This window comes from Trichoderma asperellum, chromosome 1, assembly GCF_020647865.1.
Source record: "Trichoderma asperellum chromosome 1, complete sequence".
Lineage (NCBI taxonomy): Eukaryota > Fungi > Ascomycota > Sordariomycetes > Hypocreales > Hypocreaceae > Trichoderma > Trichoderma asperellum.
This window is the reverse complement of record NC_089415.1, coordinates 1,986,312-2,005,601: the sequence shown is the minus strand read 5'-3', so window position 1 is coordinate 2,005,601 and position 19,290 is coordinate 1,986,312. Positions and strand designations below refer to the sequence as shown.

The 19,290-nt window shown below is 52.7% G+C and overlaps 8 protein-coding genes across 8 annotated transcripts; 5 read left to right on the top strand and 3 right to left on the bottom strand.

Moving 5' to 3' along the window:
* Positions 1 to 224: 224 nt before the first annotated feature.
* TrAFT101_000614 (uncharacterized protein) lies at positions 225 to 1,477 on the bottom strand (the record flags this gene model as incomplete). Its single annotated transcript, XM_024898668.2, has 2 exons — positions 225 to 1,030; positions 1,171 to 1,477. 2 exons carry the CDS (start codon positions 1,475 to 1,477, stop codon positions 225 to 227), a joined length of 1,113 nt encoding a protein of 370 aa, XP_024764832.2.
* A 1,115-nt stretch (positions 1,478 to 2,592) lies between these two features.
* On the top strand, positions 2,593 to 3,114 carry TrAFT101_011983 (uncharacterized protein). Its single transcript, XM_066129434.1, has one exon. It carries the CDS (start codon positions 2,638 to 2,640, stop codon positions 2,935 to 2,937), a length of 300 nt encoding a protein of 99 aa, XP_065982193.1. The 5' UTR covers positions 2,593 to 2,637; the 3' UTR covers positions 2,938 to 3,114.
* Positions 3,115 to 3,377: 263 nt separating this feature from the next.
* On the bottom strand, positions 3,378 to 4,034 carry TrAFT101_000613 (uncharacterized protein; the record flags this gene model as incomplete). Its single annotated transcript, XM_024905915.2, has 3 exons — positions 3,378 to 3,769; positions 3,910 to 3,979; positions 4,032 to 4,034. 3 exons carry the CDS (start codon positions 4,032 to 4,034, stop codon positions 3,378 to 3,380), a joined length of 465 nt encoding a protein of 154 aa, XP_024764831.2.
* A 445-nt stretch (positions 4,035 to 4,479) lies between these two features.
* TrAFT101_000612 (uncharacterized protein) lies at positions 4,480 to 7,378 on the top strand. Its single transcript, XM_024899137.2, has 3 exons — positions 4,480 to 5,717; positions 5,809 to 6,042; positions 6,155 to 7,378. Exons 1-3 carry the CDS (start codon positions 4,836 to 4,838, stop codon positions 6,269 to 6,271), a joined length of 1,233 nt encoding a protein of 410 aa, XP_024764830.2. The 5' UTR covers positions 4,480 to 4,835; the 3' UTR covers positions 6,272 to 7,378.
* Positions 7,379 to 8,331: 953 nt separating this feature from the next.
* Positions 8,332 to 11,113, top strand: TrAFT101_000611 (uncharacterized protein). The gene is made up of 3 exons (XM_066126094.1): positions 8,332 to 9,196; positions 9,416 to 10,533; positions 10,633 to 11,113. Exons 1-3 carry the CDS (start codon positions 8,989 to 8,991, stop codon positions 10,906 to 10,908), a joined length of 1,602 nt encoding a protein of 533 aa, XP_065982192.1. The 5' UTR covers positions 8,332 to 8,988; the 3' UTR covers positions 10,909 to 11,113.
* Positions 11,114 to 12,453: 1,340 nt separating this feature from the next.
* Positions 12,454 to 14,559, top strand: TrAFT101_000610 (uncharacterized protein; the record flags this gene model as incomplete). Its single annotated transcript, XM_024899064.1, has 5 exons — positions 12,454 to 12,493; positions 12,585 to 12,823; positions 12,922 to 13,287; positions 13,405 to 14,160; positions 14,224 to 14,559. 5 exons carry the CDS (start codon positions 12,454 to 12,456, stop codon positions 14,557 to 14,559), a joined length of 1,737 nt encoding a protein of 578 aa, XP_024764828.1.
* A 156-nt stretch (positions 14,560 to 14,715) lies between these two features.
* TrAFT101_000609 (uncharacterized protein) lies at positions 14,716 to 15,054 on the top strand (the record flags this gene model as incomplete). Its single annotated transcript, XM_066126093.1, has 1 exon — positions 14,716 to 15,054. The coding sequence occupies one exon, from the start codon at positions 14,716 to 14,718 to the stop codon at positions 15,052 to 15,054; it is 339 nt and encodes a 112-aa protein (XP_065982191.1).
* Positions 15,055 to 15,471: 417 nt separating this feature from the next.
* Positions 15,472 to 18,627, bottom strand: TrAFT101_000608 (uncharacterized protein). Its single transcript, XM_024905914.2, has 2 exons — positions 18,338 to 18,627; positions 15,472 to 18,246 (listed from the first exon to the last, which is right to left on the bottom strand). Exons 1-2 carry the CDS (start codon positions 18,395 to 18,397, stop codon positions 16,177 to 16,179), a joined length of 2,130 nt encoding a protein of 709 aa, XP_024764827.1. The 5' UTR covers positions 18,398 to 18,627; the 3' UTR covers positions 15,472 to 16,176.
* Positions 18,628 to 19,290: the final 663 nt, after the last annotated feature.

Below are 19,290 nucleotides of genomic sequence, written 5' to 3'. Positions count from 1 at the left end.
TCTTCATACATATATGCATATATTTAGAAGTTTATAAGTCTATATTGCCTTTGTTGTTTGTTATTGTACATTTTCCGTCTTTAGCATGATGCGGCCGTTGCATCTTCTTGTCGTCCCGCATAGTCGTATGCTCATATCGTGCCTTGCCCTGTCGTGTCATACCATGCCATATGTCTATTTACTTCTCCTCTTTATGTGCTGTTCTCTTTTCCATTCCTTCTTATTTAGTAGCGCTGCTTGCCCGTGCCCGACACAAGGAGCACCACGCTGCCCAGCTGCCGAATCACATCCTCCTGGTTCACATCGTGCGTGTCTTCCACCTCTCCCCACTGCTCGGCCTGCCAGGCCACTTCCAGGCCCGTAGCCTCGGAGGCATCCTCGGCACCAAATTGTCCTGCTTGCACAACGCGGCCGGTGCCAACGGGACCCTCGCTCCACTCGGCGACGATTCTGGCGGCGGCAACGAAGCTCTTGCCAGCAAGCACAGCCCTCTCCAGGCCGGCAATCTCCCAGGCGTCGAGGCCCATGACCCATCCCTGCACCACCTCGCGGACGCCCTCGGCCTGCTGCTTGGGCATGATGGAGTGGCCGTCCAGCACGGGCTCAATGGTAATGCCCGGCCACACGTGCGTCGTCAGGAAGCCGACCGTCTCCTGGGCGGCCTTCTTCTGCACGTCTCGGAGGTCCTCGCCGGCATCGTTTCTCCTATCGTGGGGGCCGGCGGGAGGAGCCCAGCACAGCAGCGAGTCGGTGTCGAGATAGCGCAGGACGGTCTGCGTGATGCTGGAGCGGATCTTGGCGGCTTCGGGGACACTCGGTGCGGCGTCGTCGTCGAGGATGTCGAGCGCGCGGCAGATGAGGCTGGTGAGGGGGATAAGGTGCTGCTTGGTGGCTTGCTGGGCGGACGTCAAGATGTCCCATTCGAGGGCTAGGGCAGAGGCGAGATTCGGCTTGGAGAGCGGCACGCGGATGATGGCCTTTGTGTGAGGGTGTCGCAGGGGGCGGGCGTCGAGATGGACTTGCAGGGCGCCTGTTTTGGGAGGGGAAGAGTTAGCGGCCAAAGATCAAACCGGTCATGAGAAGATCTATGTGATCCGGGAGAGAAAAGAAAGAAGGAGAAAAGAACAAGAAAAAGAAAAAAAAAAAAAAAAAGGAAGATGTGCTACTCACCGTCGACTTCTCGCACGCTGACCTCCTTCCAGAACCTCCTGGCCGCCCCGGGATTCGCCTTGCCTTCCTGCGCGCTTCGGATCTCCTTTGCCGTCTTCAGCAGCTCGGCGTGCTTCCGGCGTCGCTCCAGGCGCTCGCTGGCATTCCGCGCAGCCGGCGTCGGCGGCTCTGGAGGAGGCCCCGTGCCGACGATGGGAGCAACGTTGGCGGTCCTGGCGATGCTCTGGTGAAGGGGCCGGATGTGCTGCGGCTGCGGACGGGGCAGCGCCCGAGGCACCGCGAGCGATATTCGGGAGGGAACTTTCATAGCCGTGGATTTGACGTTGAGTTGGTTCGGATTGAGCAGGATGCAAAGAAAAGGACAAAGGGGTGGAATTAGACGGAAGTTTTGAAAAGTGGTTGATCTATTCCATTCTACGCTGCAAAGGAGAGACGAAAAAACGGTAGTGCAAGTCGGCCATTGCATCATACGGTACGCATCGGCACAAGTTCGGCTCGTCCTTTTCTCTATTCTGCTCGCACGGAGAGGCGCCTTGCAATTGGCAACGCCCTGCCGCCCTGCTCATGCTAAAATTTATACAAAAATACACATGAGGACAAAATGTCGTAAATGCTTCGAATCTCAAGCCTCTATTTTGAATCCCTCTGTGAATGCTCGTCCAAATAACCTTGATAAGTGGGCGGGCGGCTTGGACTGCAAGGACAAAGAGGATTCCTTAGCGGCTACCAACCTAAGGGACCTGGTGACGTAGAGACGTTCAATGGGCACTAATGCAGCAAGCAATGGCTGCTTTCTCTAGGTACTTAATTGAGAGTGTTTCATTTATAATGGACATGCATCAGACAACGCTGCCAATGTCCTTTGGGCGGCCAAGGTGCATTCAGTGGCATGTATTGGTGGCTCAATGGCACTGAATAGGGCTTCTCTAGGCATCTGCTAGGGAGAGGTACCTGCCAAGCGCGGGCGAATAGAAGCCCGATAAAGAAGAAGCAACTGATGTTATTCTTCTCCGTCCTTCATAGTGCAGCATCGAATGCAAACATCCGTCTCCAACACGATCTCTCCAATTATTGCACCCAAGCTTGCCTTATTCTTAACTGACTTTTCTCTTGATCATTTGCACGGCAGAAAATCACACACTGCGTCTAGTCAAAATCTCGGCACATCGCTCTACGCCGCCGCTGCTCCTGAAAACTGCTCTCTTGGAAAGCTTGTCATGCCAGATAATCTGGTGGACCAATCATTCTACAGACGGATAACTTGTTGCGTAGATACATCTGAGCGTCACATTCAGCCTCGAAAAAGAATACGCGTAGCCAGGAGCAGTTGAACGAAATCATCGACGTCAATCCCGCTCCCAAAAGCAACAGTCGCCCCACTGGGCTATATCGAAGCATGGGCAGGCATAGGAAGCAACAGATATCGCCCGCCCAAGATGAGGGAGGCTATCGTTGAAGGACGGAGGAATGCTGAAAGGTGCCAGCAGAAAAGAGAGCATCCGTTGGACTCTTCGGAAACGACCCCGCCGCCTACAACACAGTCTTGAACCACTGCTTCATCCGGATGGTATCCTCACCAATATTTCCAAAGAATCCCTCCACCACCAGAAAATCATGGGCTGCCTTGGGATTGCTCTCGAGAGTCACCTCTACGCCTGTATTCGAGGCTGTCACTGTCTTTGCCATCAGCTTACCCTGATCAGCCAGAATCTCCCTATCACCGACCGTGATGTGAATCTTCCTGACAACGCTGCCGAGCTCATTTAGCCACTGTCCTTTGTATTCAAATGGCTCCGCCCAACTGTCTTGACCATCTGTATTTGTGTCCGTCTCCCCTCCACGGGCCCGAATATCGCTATCAAGAGAGCGCAAGACGGCGACTGAAACCATATCATACCGATCATTTTCCTGAAATGAGGCGGCAGACGTGTCCTTACCAAGCCACGGCGATATGAGAAAGGCGGCCGACAGAGGCTCTTGTAATGCGATGCGGGGGACCTCAGCATGGGGTTCGACAAGGTGATGGAGCAGCTGTACCGTCAGATTCCCACCAGCAGAGTCGCCCCCTACGACAATATCCTTGGCACTGAAGCCTGCGTTGATGAGTTCGGAGAGAGCGGCGGCGGCCTGACGGAGCTGCACGGGGGCTCTCCAAGTGGGAGCGAGTGAATACTGCAAAAACGCCACGGCTACTTCAGTCTCTAATTCTACCCCGAGAGCACGTATGAGTTCCAGACACATTCGAAATGGCCAGCTACGCTCGGCAACCTGAAACCTCCGCCGTGGAGGTACAGCACTATCTTGCGGGCCTTGTGGCGGTTTCCAACCCACAGGATGCTCGAATGGCCATCGTCAAGAGGCTGTATGTCGCACCGGAGCCGCTCTTTAAGCAATGGGTCCTTGGTAAGTCTCTCTTTTTGCTGGATCCATGCCCTATAAGCTTCTTCCGTAGACGGAAGTATTGTTTGAGCAAAACGGCCTTCAAGCGTGCTAAACAAGGTCCTGAACAAGGCGCAGCCTGCATAGTATCGAAGACTCAGTCCATTCTGGAAGGCGTATAATAGCAGGCGGGTGAGATCGAGCATGAGCGAATAGGGGCCTGTCAGTGGGGATAGTATTTCCCGTTAGCACTAGTGTTCGTCGGCAGTTCTGCATAGTCGTGATACTGCTCGCGGTTCTAGTATGCACTATCCACCGGCATTTGCAGCCCCTCTCCCCCTATTTCAAAGATCGACTCACTGACAAATAGCAAAATCCCCATCAACTGTATCTTTTCGCCAATGGAGAGGCGAGGTTTCACGGAGGCATCCTTGCATCCGGTTAGTTACCAACAAATATTATATATTTTCGATTCCTCTTACCATCTAACGCGGGTGGGTGGGCGAACTGACAGATCCTCCAAGGCTTTCAAGTCCAACACCAGCCGTATGGATGGTGATACTAATTTTGAGGAGGGAGAGGGTTCTATACAGGTCGAAGAGTGAGCCGTAAGTCGGCCATCTTATATTCTTCATGTGTCTTGCTTTTGTTGCAATCGCTGCTATAACTATTGGCCCTAGAAGCGCTTTGTCTCACTTGACTCGAGCAAACACCCTGCTGGCCAATGTCTTGCCAAGATGTCGAGTCTGCGTCTCCACTTCTCCCGTCTAGGTTGCTTTGCATGTACAAACTAGGCTTTTCATCTCGAAAGATAATTCCGCACGTTCCAGTCAGAAACCACACGCCTACCTCCTAGGTGTTCTCTGCTTTTGAGCTCTCGTGGAGATAGATGGGTGGAACACAGGTCTGATAGAGGCAACACAAGTTGCAACAACCCTGTCATATTGAGGATTTAACATTGCCAGCGGAGCGGCCTCAGCCCTTTCTGGCGGCCGGCATGGGGTCGGTCACTACCTCATGCACAAATCCCCTAGCGCACTCCATACTATGGATGGCATCTCGGGCAAGGGTTTATTTCCGACATGTCGCAGATCCGGAGACCATGTAAAGAGCGTTTACGGGGTGCTCAATGTACTGTACTACAGTATGTAGGTATATGCACCACTACCCTCGCTAACTTGTCATGGACGACGGAACCAATCCCCCTTCATCCTGGCATAATATGGTCCATGTCAGATTCCCTGCTTGATCATATCGTACGATTAATAGAAGACTACGAGCCGTAAATGCATAAATACTGCAGCTTTGGCGCAACATTCAATGCGAAGAGAGAAGATGCAGTGTTGCGCCGAGACAGTCGTATCCCCCCTCGCATAACAAGCCTCTTCTACCACGAATATCTATCTATACACAAAATCATGTTTTCGTCAAGGGAGGGAGTGACTATCGACTCCATAGCCGCTCCTCTGAGCCGCTTGCTACTCAATCCTATCCTCACAGTGCCCACAGCCCTGGCCCTGTCCTTGTCGAGCTCGAGCATCCACTCTTGGGTGTCGTCCAACCCCAGCGGGACTCGAATTCAGACGCTGACCTCTCTCTTCGCAGTAGCAAGCGTAGCGCTGTCCCTCAACTCATATCTAGACAGGCAGTTTGCCAACAACTGGGTATCAGACAAGACATGGAACTGGGACGAGGAGATTGTTGTTGTCACGGGAGGCAGCGGCGGCATTGGCGCCAGCATATGCAAGGGCCTTCTCGCTCGAAATTCTCGCACCCGAATCGTGGTCGTCGACTACGCTCCACTCGGCTGGAAACCTGAGCAGGAGGGCGTCCGACTGTCGTACTACCATTGCGACTTGAGTGACACAAGTGCCTTGAGAGCCACATGTGAGCGCATCCGAAACGAGGTCGGCCATCCGACGGTGTTATTCAACAACGCCGGCCTGGTCCGCGGGGCGAGCGTCATGGAAGGGTCGTACGGCGATGTCGAGGCAACAGTGAGGACGAATCTGATCGCGCCGATGCTGCTCGTCAAGGAGTTTATCCCAGAGATGGTTAAGCGTGACCATGGCCATATTCTGCACACGGGAAGTCTGAGCTGCGTAACACCGCCAGCCCTAGTTGCAGACTATTCAGCTACAAAGGCCGGATTGGTGGCCATGCATGAGGTGAGCGGGCTTGGCTACAATACCAATCCCAAAAGAAACAGCGCATGTGAGCTAACGTTCAGCTCATCAATCTCCGTTGTGAGCGCATTAGTCTCTGCAGTTGGAACTCAAAACGGTTTACAAGGCTCCACGTGTGCGCCTTACCATGGGAATCTTTTGCTTTATCCGCACGCCGCTCATCGCCGGAGACATGAACGTTCCAAACTTCCTGTTGCCACTGCTCCATGTTGACAGCGTCGGCGAGTCCTTGGTAAATGCCGCGTACAGCGGCTATGGATCCACCATCTACATGCCCAGCATTGTCAACAGACTCGCAGCAATATTGGTGAGTAGCTTTGGGCAGAGTTTGCACCCTTTCTACTATTCCGCAACCCGGTCTGGACAGGGCTTGATTACGACGATAAAGAGGCTAATCATTCTGTTTCTTCCAACTTTAGAGAGCTGGTCCCGAATGGATCTTCCGGCTTGTACGAGAAGGCACGGCCGCGTTCCGAATAGATTTCCGGGGCCGGCACCAAGTCGATGCAGTGACTGGCAAGCTCCTAAAGGCGTAAAGTAGCACGGGTACCTTTGTGATTCGAAATCGAGAAGACGATCATTTTTCTGCCCGAAGATCCATTGTAAAAGCCATCGAGAATTTCGTAGTTGGCATGAGCAAAACTGGGGGCTCTTCATGTAGCGTGATATACAATCAATGCCATTTGGTGGAATTGCAGGCATCCTATTCCCATCGAGATTCCACTCAGATCCAATCGAGATCCCATCAAGTCCCGCAGTATCCCAATACTACTACCTAGTAGGTACTTGTTGAGTAATACATAGTAGTAGTTAGTAGTTGAGAAGACAGAGCCTGGGGCCGCGCTACCCGTTCAGTCGCCACGCCGCGGTAAATGCCGGCCGGTTTTCCGAGTCTGGCATTTGGGCTGGGCTCCCCAGCAATCCGTCTGTTGCCATGCGGCCTGTCCCGGGTGGCTTCTGTGGAGTGCAGATGCTGGAGAAATCGTTGGTTCACCAGCGTGGTGTGAGAATGGAAATTTGCTTGACATTTACGTCAGATCTGTATTTTCTGTGTTTTCTTGTCAACCCACGTCTCTTGTTAAATGTTGAAGAACAGCACAAGTCCAGTTGTTCATCAGATGACCTGCAAATCGTTGATGGGGAGTGAATGCAAGTTAAAGTTCTTTCACTCCAGTCCATGCACCAATTCCATCTGATGGAACTTGTGGCTTGAGTTTGAAGAACAGGCAGTTGAGTTCGAATGGGCAGACTTCACGCACACCTTGGCGTACATATATAGCCGGGTGCCATCAAAGGTATGTTAGTAGAACCGCTCGTGAGAGTCCAAAGCACGCATACTATTTAGCATTTTAGCTGTTGAAAGGTTTCGAAAGATTTTCCAGGAATTTTTCATCCATCGGGAACGAAAGCTGTGAGACTGAAGATGATAGCTCGTCAACAGAGCATCCGACAAAGTTTGGCTTAAGATCGTCAGGTCTCAATGGCGTCGCCTTCTCTATCCAATCACGCATTTCCAGTCACTACCCCGTGTGCAAGTCATCAAATAGCAAACTCGTTTTGCGTCTTGCTCAGTAGCTTTGCTCGTATAAGCTGTATTACATACTTCGTAGACGGTAATACCTGCCGAAGGGGGGGCCTAATGGATCCACTATTCACAGATGCGGAAGAAGAATGGAATGTCAGAAATAAAATAAAATAAAAAGGCAACTCAAAGTAAGAAGCGAGGCCTCTCTGTAGTCGTGCCATGTGCGTCATCATGATTATTCATCAATTGTCGGATTCGGCTTGCGCGTCGCGGGCGCTCCTTGGTTCATACGAATTGAATTATTTTGTTATGTTGTTGCAAAAAGGAGCAATCTGCCTGGAAAAAGTAATCCGCATCTTTCGCAAACAAATACTTAATCCACCGCTTAAGCATTTCCTGGATCCGTGCGCGCAAGTGCAAAGCGGCCAGGCCGTCGCCACCGGGTTGCGATTCATTGAAATGTGACGAATGGAGAGCAACTTATTCTGACTCGTGGGCGCTCATATATCCATTTGATGGAGAGTAAATCTTGGCAATAGCAACAGCAGTGTGGTTATTATAAGATGGGAAAATAGCCAGCTGAAACGGCGCCAGCCGAACGGTCTCAGATTGACAATTGGCGTCCATCTTTCGCATCAGTTGATCCTCAACCGGTAAACAAGCGGACAGCGGCCAAGTGGAACACCTGTGGAGCTCATATTGCGGGCAACCTTGCAGTTCGGCTACAGCTTTGATAGCTCTTTCTGGCAGCAGCTGTCAAAGGTTGCCATAATCCGCGCCAGCTCCATGCATAAAGAAAATTGCCGTCTTAGTATGGCTGCTCATAGCTCGCGCCAATCATCTGCAAACTTCAGGGGAAAGGCTTAAGGACTAATCACCGCCGCCTGCCACTCTGTGCGAAGAGGGAGTTGGCAGCATGTCAAGATGACGCGAGAGGCTCCCCAGAAGCAAGCAGAGTGGACAGCGCCACCCCATCCCAAAGATCCGAAAACCCCGCCAAACCAGGCATCAGATGCTAAGTTTGGAGGCCCCATAATAGTATTACCAGCTCCAGCTCTGTTTCTCTGCTCCGTTCATAAGCGTAAAGAGCCTTTGGTACTTGAAAGCATTGCTAGAGAACCCAAGAATAAGGTGGGATCCCTCCCTTGGGTATGTGCTTGTGCCGAATGAATAGGAGAGTGGCCACAGCCGCTTGATCCGCCTGGCACTAGCAACTGGCTGATCCATGAGGCGGCCAAGCGCACCGGAGCAATAATGAGCAGAACTAGTGGCCATCCGAGTCTAGCGCTGAAGCCGCAAGCTGCGCCGCGTGGCTCCATCTCAGCTTGGCCATCAGCTCCTCCGGGAAGCTGCCAGGGCTTTTTCTGTATTTTTCCCTTGGTATGGAGCAAACCATGACAAGATGGCTTTCGCCGATAATGGCTAGGAGAAGGCAAACGAGGATGAGGCGGAAACTTATACAAAGAAGCAGTCCGAGCCTCTCTTGTCCTTGTCGTCCACCCTGGTCACTTCTCCCCCACTAGCAGTGAGATCGCGCCAAGATCTTTGTCAATCACTGTTGATTGATCGGCTTGCCTTCTTTGCCGGGATTTCAGCCTCTGCTTTTCCTCTTCTTTCTGCCTCTTTCTTTTCCTCCCCCCTCCTGTTCCCGCTGTCCATCGAAGCCAATATATTTCAGAAGAGAGCCAGAGAGAGGGCGGGAGACGACAGCAAAGCTCGCGTTGCATCATGAGGTCGACGACGACGCGCTCAGCTCTTGCGCTGCTGGTCGCAGCCCAGTATGCCGAAGCTGCCGATGCAATGTTCCCACGGGCAGAATCTGGCGATGGCTATTTGTCGATTCCCGTGGGAACCATCCAGCGGCCACACAAGGTTGGCAAGAGAAGCGCTATTGATGCGGTGCTGGAGAATATGGATTTCTTTTATGCCATTGAAAGTAAGTTCTGTTGCGAAAAAGAAAGAGAAAATAGAATATGTGATTTTGGGCATTAGCTGGGAAGCTGTTGTCACTGCGGCTCTGGAAGGGGGCAGTTTCTGCTTGCTTGAACATCATCAACCCTGTCTTAGATCCGACCTTTCTTCTCACTTATGCTTGCTGTCCTCCCTGCGCCTCTCTAAACGGCCCAGAATACTGACGTGAATTTCTAAATATCAGTTGGCCTGGGAACTCCTCCTCAGAACGTAACCGTTCTCGTCGATACTGGATCCAGCGAGCTCTGGGTCAACCCAGACTGTTCAAACGCACCATCCATGCAGCAAGAGCAGCAGTGTCGGACTCTGGGTCAATACAACCCCAGGAAATCGAAAACGCCGCCTGTTGGCCCGTTTGGGAGCGAGGAAATCAATTACGGCGATCCGTCAGACTCTTCCACCCAGACCTCCGTCGATATCACCTATTACGCCGACGTCATAAGCTTTGGCAAAAGCCAGGTCAAGAATCAAACCTTTGGCGTTGTCACATCCAGTCAGGGCCAGGCGCAGGGCATCATGGGCCTGGCCCCAGATGTTCAAGGAGGATTTCCTGGCGACGAGCCGTATAGCCTGTTGCTCAACACGATGGCTGACCAGGGAGTCATTGCAAGCCGTGTCTTTTCCCTCGATCTGCGACACGCGAGCTCTCAGACGGGGGCCATCATCTACGGCGGCCTAGATCGCAGCAAGTACATTGGATCTTTAGAGGCACGACCCATTGTGCCTGGTATCCAGGGCGAGACCCGCCTAGCCGTCAATCTCACTACACTGGGCGTTACCATTGATCAGTCGCAGAGCTTCAAGCTCGGGGCTTCCGACACAAATGTGATGCTAGACTCCGGAACGTCGCTCACCCGTATGCACTCGGCTGTTGCTTTACCCATACTTGACGCATTGGGTGCTCAAGACGATGGCGAAGGTTATTTCTATGTGCCGTGCTCGACTCGTAATGCCGGTGGCAGTGTTGATTTCGGGTTTGGCAACAAGACGGTCCGCGTCGACTTCAGCGACTTTATCCTTTCCTCGGGTGAAAGCTCAGGCGATGACTCAACTGACGATGACAACTCGCTGTGCTATGTCGGCCTTGTCCTTACTACTGACCAGCAGATTTTGGGAGACACCGTGTTGAGGGCCGGATACTTTGTTTTTGACTGGGACAATAAACAAGTCCACATTGCCCAGGCAGCCGACTGTGGAAGCAGTGATATTGTTGTAGTCGGCAAAGGAGCCAACGCTGTGCCCAACGTTGAAGGCAACTGTAACGCCAACGCCGCCACTTTTACAGGCACAGGCGGTCCTACGGTGAGTAGCAGCAGTGACCGGTCGCAAAAGCCATTTCCCCCTCTCTCCTGCTTTTCAGTCAGATAGCAAATAACTAATCACATCTTTTTGTTGTTCCAGGCCACAATAGCGACCACCCACAGTAGTCCAACCGGAACGATCACGACTGTATTTACTGTGACCTCGTGTCCAGTATTCGACATTGGATGCAAAACCGGAGTCGTCACAACCCAAACCATTGGGCAGGCCGAGGCCACGGCCGAACCTAGTGCCACCAGCACCGGGGGTGGCTCCGGCAGTGGTGGAGGCGATGAAGATGGTGGTGTGCGGCCGCAGGCTTTGACATGGGTATTTGTTGTGCTGGGAACTTTGGCTTTGGTTGTCAATATTGCATAGAGAGCCGTTCGCGGAGTCTTTTGTTTTGCCCCCACCCCTCCCCTGTTGCTGCTTATTTATATCCCCTCTGCTTTGCATATAGTTGTATATACGGACGGGCTGTGCGGCCGTTAATTTTTGGTTAGTGTCTGTATAGATGACTTGCATACCTACATACTGTATGCCTGTGCTCCATAGGCCAACGAAAAAAGGGAACTTATCTGGGCTTACTTGGAAGTGGTAACTACTGGTAGCAGCAGCACTGCCACTTTCGCCTGTTACCAGCTGCTTAACCATATGAATTGTTTCACGCAGACAATGCGAGCCCAACCACCAGCATTTTCCTCAATACTACCGCGTTGTAGAGGCATGATGTGTCACTGTCATGTTGGAAACCGTCGAATGAAGATTGAAGCGGGGCCATGAAGATAAAGTCCAGACTCGGGGGGGACAGTCCCACAGAAAAGCTGTCAGAAAGGCCGGAAAAGACTGTTGTCTTATCGGAACGGCTCCGTGTCAGCGGAGACCTATTTCGTCGGAACGAAGAGCACCTGTAGGAAAAGTTGCGGAACACTCACCATCCGTTGACGCTTCTTTCTACCCTCGGTTAAATCGCCTAGTTGAGGTCGTCAGTGATTGTCGTCGAGAATCCGAGCGTCCGAGTGATGCAGCTCGTTTCGGAGGCTCGGACTGGAGAAACGCCTGCGACGGCTTGCCAGGTCGGCAACGCAGTAGTGGACAGGCCCAGCCTGCACTTGGCGGAGTAATCTGGGGTAATAGTCTGGAGAGCACGTAGTCGAGAGTCCAGTTGCTAAACGCTAGTCCATCACTAGCATTGATTCTCCGCACCGTAGGGCCTGAACTGTTGGAGTAGCGTGGCTCTGCCGTTGCGGAGAAGCAACCGAAAACTGAATCGCGCCAGCCGCCTGGAAGAGACGCTCGGGTTCTCTTGTTGCTGATCAGAACTGGCGGAGAGGCGGTTTTATGGCAAGAAGAAGAAGAGCAAGAAGAAGAGGAGAAGGAGGAGAAAGAAACACAAGAAATGCCAAACCAGTATATGCACTTGTTTATGAAAGGCATATTTTCGATTGGGTGCTTGCAGGAGTAGTAATGTGCAATGGATTCGTGATACCGTCACAGCGGTCGAGGGGGAAAAGAAAAATCCGGGCGCTAATTAATTCCTGCCCAGAAGGCTCCGTTGGCGCGGGTGCTGCAGTTACAGCACGTTGTGGCGGCGTCAGGGGAGTACCCGCAATAGCCGATGTCGACTCCCGAGTGGAGATGCCGTCGATATAATTGACCTCGGATCAACGAGGTTAAACCAAAGCTGACGGCTTTGCCCCAGCCCGTCAGCGATGTCTCTTTTTCGTCTCGACTTGTGCAAGGAGTGAGCCATTCCCAGTTCTCAGTTCTCATATATTCTCGCCTCTTTCTGTCTTCTTTCTGTCCTTCTTGTTTCCCCTCCAGTCTCCCCGGCTAATTTCTGTTCATGCCCCTCTTCTGTTTTTCCCTTCACGTTTCTGCATAAACAGCTCTAGATAGAAGAAAAAGGACACATTAATCGCCATGGTCTTCACACCGCCATCATATGTCCCCCAATTGCCAGGTTTGTCTCTTTTTTTGCACACGCGCCAGAGCAGAAACTGCTGTCTCTGAACTCAACTCCACCCGGAAACAAGCTCACTCGTGGGGGACAGATATTCCGGATTCCATCACCATTGAAGAGTTCCTACGTGATGAGAAGCACGGCAGGCTCCTCCCGCTGGCCAAGTCCAGAAACCCGTACACATGTGGCCTCACGGGCAAGACCTACACCGCCGTCCAGGTAGCTGAGCGGACAGACCTGCTGGCGCGCGCGATTGGCAAGCGATTGGGCTTCAACCTTCACGAGGAAACCGAGTGGGAGAGAGTTGTCGCGATATACTCAGTCAACGCGGTACGCTAAAAGCCGAGCCCACATCTCCGAAACCAAGCCAAAGTGTTGGTCTTCAAGCTGCGAGTCTAACGAGACATATGGTTCTCTTCCTTTTCCAGATCGACTATCTTCCCTTTACCCACGCCATCCACCGCCTGTCCGGCATCGTCACGCCAGCCAGCGCCGCCTACTCTGCGCAAGAGCTCGAGCACCAGCTCCGTACATCGGGAGCCAAGGCCGTATTCACCTGCACCCCCCTGCTTGACAATGCGCTCAAGGCCGCCGACGCCGTGGGAATCCCCCGAGACCGCATCTTCATAGTGCCCGTTTCGGGCTTCGACAATCCCGCGCCATATGTGACCATTGACGATTTGGTTGCTGAAGGCAGCAAGCTGCCGCCGCTGAAGCCTCTTCATTGGATCAAGGGGCAGGGCGCAAGACAGACAGCCTATCTTTGCTATTCCAGCGGCACTTCTGGCATGCCGGTAAGTGGGAGTTGTTTTGTTGATCCCTACCCATGTAACAGAAAGCTCGCAAGCTTAAGAGTACTTGCTGGTTGTTTGGAACGTCGTATTTGAAGCTAACAAAAGGCCGCTGTCAAGAAAGCCGTCATGATTTCCCACGCCAACGTAATTGCCAACGTCCTCCAGGTCTTCCACTTTGAGAGCATCCCCCGCAAACAAATCAGCGTCGAGACGCAGAATTACCTTGGAGTGTTGCCGTTTTCACACATATACGCGCTTGTTCTCGTCTGTACCCTCGGCCAGTTCCGCGGCGATCAAGCCATTGTGCTGCCAAAGTACAACTTTGACGATCTACTCGGCGCCACCCAGCGCTTTGGCATTGAGCAGCTGTTCGTCGTCCCGCCGATGCTCATCCACGTCATCAGTAACCCTGACAAGGTCGCCAAGTACAATCTCAGCAGCGTGCGCTTCGTCTACTGCGGCGCAGCTCCGCTAGGTCCCGAAGTTGTCGACTCGTTGCTCAAGATGTTCCCGAAATGGCGTATTGGCCAAGGCTATGGCATGACGGAATGTTCGCCCACCGTCTGCACGACAAGCGAGCTGGACGTGCTTTCAGGTTCATCTGGCTCTCTGCTACCAGGGAAGCGGGCCAAGCTCATCGATCTCGAGGGCAAAGAAGTCACCACTTACGACACTCCGGGAGAGCTGTTGGTTCAATCGCCGGCCGTCGTCCTGGGATACTTGAACAATGAAAAGGCCAATGCCGAGACATTTCTCCATCACGAAGATGGCCGCTGGCTGCGAACAGGGGACGAAGTCATCATACGAAAGTCGGCACAGGGCCACGAGCACATTATTGTCGTCGATCGCATCAAGGAGCTGATCAAGACCAAGGTGCGTCGAACAAAGCAAATTAACCAAACTCTTCACTACCTAGGCATTACTAACATAATACAGGGCCATCAAGTTGCTCCAGCAGAACTAGAAGCCCACCTCCTCAGCCATCCCTATGTCTCCGACTGCGCCGTCATCCCCGTCCATGACACTTACGCCGGCGAGGTGCCCAAAGCCTACGTCGTCAAATCCGACACCGAATGCAGTGGCAAATCCGACAAGGACATTGAGGCCGCCGTCCAAAAGCACGTCAAGGAGCACAAGGCCAAGCACAAGTGGCTCGCTGGCGGCATCGAGTTCATTGACGCCATTCCCAAGAGCCCCAGCGGCAAGATTCTACGGCGCCTGCTGCGAGACAAGGAGAAGAAGGCAAGGCAGGCCAATGGAGCGAAACTATGATTGGAAGAGTTGGCAAAAAAAGATTTTTAGTGACTTAGGAGCTACAGCTGTCCATTCTATGTTACGTGCTGCCTATACTGATTGGATTAGTGTACTGGTTGATTGAATTAGTTTCGGATATCTGTGCCCTCAGTTCTGGGCAGAACGCAAAGATAGATGGCATGTAACTCGCGATTTACAGATTTTGGATACCCATCAACAAAATACACAAAAAGAAAACATTATAAAGGGGATGCTACTCATGTCCGAACTATACTAGACGAAGCACACAATAAGATTTATTTTTCAACAAACAAATATTCAAGCTCTACTACAAAGACACAGCACAAACAACACATGAAGCCAGAGGGGAAAAAGAGGCGATTCAATTCGTCTGTGGTAGAACTTTCATTAGAAGCAAAATCTTCATCCATTGGCGACTCTTCACCGGAAGTCATATCTTCATCCGAGCATGGGCTTTCACCAGAAGTAAAATCTTCATACGCCATCATCTGATTCTCATGGTTGTCGCACTCGTTGACATCAATATTGGATGCCATTTAAATGCATACATTGTTTGTTAGCAAATGAGGTAAAGGAAAGAATATGCACTTAGGTTTTGATAAACTATGGTAGTTTAGTGACGTCCTAGAAGAAGATAAATTATAATAGTTAAAAGCTTAAATAACTATAATTTAAAAAAAAAAAAGAAGAAAAAAGGGGAGAGAAAATATTTATAAAGTAGTAAAGAGTAAGAAAAAAAAAGATTCAAAAGGAGAGAAGATATATAAATGCGACAGAGAATAAACGCGGTGAACGCGGCTGGGCGCTTATCTTTATTCCGCGACGCTTTGCTTGTAACAATGATTTTAGATCAAATGCTGGTAAATCTTCAGGGAGTTCTGCAAAAGATAGGAGCACTTTCTTATCTAGCTTTAATGTTTTCTTTTTATTCAGTTTTATCGCCCACAGTATCGTTTTAAGTCGACACCTAATAAATATCATGGACCTTTTCAACTATTTGCGAAACCTCAACGATTTATTTATGAACACATGATTGAGTGAAGTAGAAAGAACATAACTAGACGAAGCACACAATAAGATATATTTTTCAACAAACAAATATTCAAGCTCTACTACAAAGACACAGCACAAAAAACACATGAAGCAGAGGGAAAAAAGAGACGAGTCAATGTTTCCAAAATGTTCATAGCCTTGGCAGCAGCCAAACGGCGAATGAATCTCATATCGATATTAATATTAAGTTGCCACAAACAGCCAGTCCAGCCAGGTGTACCAAATGTTTCTCCATGCATTGCCCTTTTTCATTGCGTTGCGCGTGACCAAAGTACCCCCCAGCTGTCCTGCCCGTATTGTGTTCGTAAGGATCGTAAGAATGATACTTGCCCTGCCGTATGAGGGTCTTTTTTTAACCGCTATAATCGAAAAGTCCTGTTCCGTATACACATACATTCCCCTCCATTCTACCACTTCAAGTGAATTAATACATACTGCACGCGCCCTCCCAGAGGCACTGGAAATTGAAAAAGCAACATAGTCCCAAAAACGATTCCAAAGGGAAAAAAAAAAAATTATTTATTTTAAAACCGGGAGAGCATCCTCTACCTGTACACTGTTTTACAAAGCAGCAACAGCGGCCATGATGGCGAAGCCCAGGCCCATACCGGCGCCGAGGCGGCCAGCTCCGTTGACAATGGGGATGCCAGTGCTAACGGGAGGGATGGGAATGCCAGTGCCGGTGCCGGTGGCGGCAGGGGGGGCCGCAACAGGAGGAGTAACCAGAGTTGGGGCAGCGCCAGGGGCACTCTCAACGGGGGCAGCAGGGGCACTGGCGGCGGGAGCACTCTCGACAGGAGCAGTGACTGCGGGGGCAGACTGCGCAGGAGGAACATAGCTGGGCTGAGGAGCGGCAGTGATGCTGACCTGGGGGACGGTGATGGCAGTTGAGACGTAGACAGTGGTGCTGCTGCCGGTGATGGTGCTGCCGGCAGAGACACAAGGCTCGGTGACAGTGGTGGCAACGGTAATAGTCGTGTAGTCGGTGGGGACAGCGTAGGGAGTGCCAGTCACGGTGATGATGGAGGTGATGGTCTCAGCGCCGGTAGCAACAGCAGGGTTGGAACTGGCGTAGCCAGCGCAGACACCCTGGAAGAAGACAATGGCGGCAGCGACATCGTCATCGTTCTGGCCGTTGGCGTAGATGCAGTCGAAGACCTTGGTGACGAGGTCCTTGCTGGGGCAGTAGCAAGAAGCATCGGCGTTGTTCTTGCAGTTGGGGACAAGAGGCAGCCAGGTGTTGATGCACTTGGGCAGGACATCGGGGCAAGGAAGGCCAGAGTCGGCAGGGGGGGAGCCAGAGCCAGTGCCAGAGGCAGGCTGAGTAGCGGCGGCGGCTCCGGAGGTCTGCTGAGGAGGAGCACCAGCGGTGATGGTAGCGGTGACGGGGCAGATGGTGGTGCTGACAGCAACAGTCACGGTGGTGACGACGGGCTTGTCGGTTCTGGCCGGGCAGTTGGTAATCTCGGGAGCACAGCTGGTGATGGTGTGGACGCTGGTAGTGAAGACGGTAGAGGTGCTCTGGAAGACGGTGGTGTAGACAGACTGGGTGGCGGGAGCAGTGGTTCCAGCAGGAGTAGTCTCGACAGCGGCAGTGGTGGTTCCAGCAGGAGTAGTCTCGACAGCAGCAGTGGTGGTTCCAGCGGGAGCAGTCTCGGTCTCAGTCTCGGTGCAATCAGTCTCGGTCTCAGTCTCGACGCTAGCAGGAGCAGTGGTGGTCTCGGCGCCAGCGGGAGCAGTAGTAGTTCCGCCGGGGATGATGGAGGTGCTCACAACAACGTCGGTGGTTCCAGTGGGAGGAGTGTTGCCATAGGGAGTGGTTGTGGCGGGAGCAGTCTCAGCAGGAGCAGTGGTAGTCTCAGCGCCAGCAGGGGCAGTGGTGGTTCCAGCAGGAGCAGTAGTCGTCTCGGCACCGGCGGGAGCAGTCGTTGTCTCGCCATAGGGAGGCAGAGAGTAGCCGGGCTTGGAGTGCGAGTGGTGGTGAGATCCTCCAGAGGGGGGAGTGTAGGCGGGCTGAGAGTGAGGGGGCTTGGAGTGGTGGGAGGGAGGAGTGTAGGCGGGCTGCGTGTAGGCAGGCTGCGAGTGGGATGGCGGAGGAGCATTGTTGCCGCAGTCCCAGCCGATGTGGTGGACCTTGGTCTTGCAAGACGACTTGCCGCTGTTGGGGTAGACAATGGTCACGGACTTGGCACCACCGCACTGGGTGTTCTTGACCGTGGTTCCCTGGGACGAGCACTGAGCAGAGTGCTTGCAGGTAGAGCCATCGGGCATGCCGTAGTGGAACTCGAGACGACAGTCAAACTCGGGGGAGATGGAGAAGGTGTCGACAGAGAAGTGTCCAGTGCCCTCGCCAGCGGTGATGCACGGAGAGGTCTCCTTCTCGGCAGTGCAGGAGCCGACGATGGAGCGGCCGGTAGAGCCAAAGGAGCGAGCACTCAGGAGGTTGTCACGCTTGCTGAAGTCGTTCTCGCAGGACCAGCCGCTGAAGTCGAATCCACCAAACTGTCCGAGTTGGCCGATGGGGAAGTTGCCAAAGTTCCAGCCACCCTGCATGTCGGGGTTGCACTGGTTGTTGGTGTTTCCGGGGCAGCTATAGGCCGCGGCCTGAGTCCAGGAGCTTCCAAGGTGGAACTAGATGATGAGATATAACAGTCAGCCATCTGCATAGGTATACGTAGGTGTAGGTATACATGAGACAGAAGAAGGACGTCGAGTATCTTACAGTGGCAGCAACTTGCTCCACGCCGGCCGCAGCCAGGAGAGCATAGGCAGCAGTCTTCATGGTGAAGTAGTAAACGACAGGAGATCGCGATCAAGCGTCTAGAAACCGAAAAACGATGGATGAAGAATATGAATATCGATATGAAATGCTCTTGTTGAGTAGTTGTAGTTGCGTGTAGCAGTGGTTTGAGGGATGCAAAGATAACGAATGACTTTGACCCAAAATGAGAGACTGGTGAGATTAGGAAAAAGGGACGAAGAAAAGAAAGGAAAATAACGACACAAGGACTGATGAAGCTTCAAAATCGAGCAAGCCGCAAAGGACGGGCCGAGGGCATATCTATATACCCATCGATATACTGCAGCAGAGCCCTCTGCCGGAGACGCTTTCATGCTTGGGCGCTTGACCAAGCAGGCGCAAAGCCTCGCCCCCCTGCAGCCCGGGAAAGGTCGAGGCAAGAGACCAGATCCCTGTCGCGCCCCATCGTGAAGCGCCGGGAAGCAGGTTGAGGCAATCTCGAGTCAGCGCGTGCGAGAAGCGGCCTTCAGGCACAGAGTGCTGTTCCTGCGCTGGATGGAGGTTCTGGGCGGGACTTTGGTGGCGGTGGTGGTGGTGGTGGCGCCCGTGACAGGCGGGACCTCGGCGGCGGGTACAGCGCAGGTACCAGCGCGGCGCGGCGCACTCGGATTGGGTACTGGGCAGCTACACGGGGGCGAGTCTCGCTCCAGAATCCGTGCCAAGACGTTCCAGGGGCGCATGGATGGCTCGCTGCCGAAACGGCTCCATGGCCCCAGGGGCTGCGCTACAGCGTTCTTGGCAGGCACGCGGCGCTCTTAGTGGTCGCTGAAGCAGCCCCTCGCAGGAGCCTTTTCAGGTACGGGTGGATGGGCTGGTAGCGGACGTTACAGGTTGCTGGACGCACGCAGAGCGGTACTGGCTGAGCATTGAAGCAC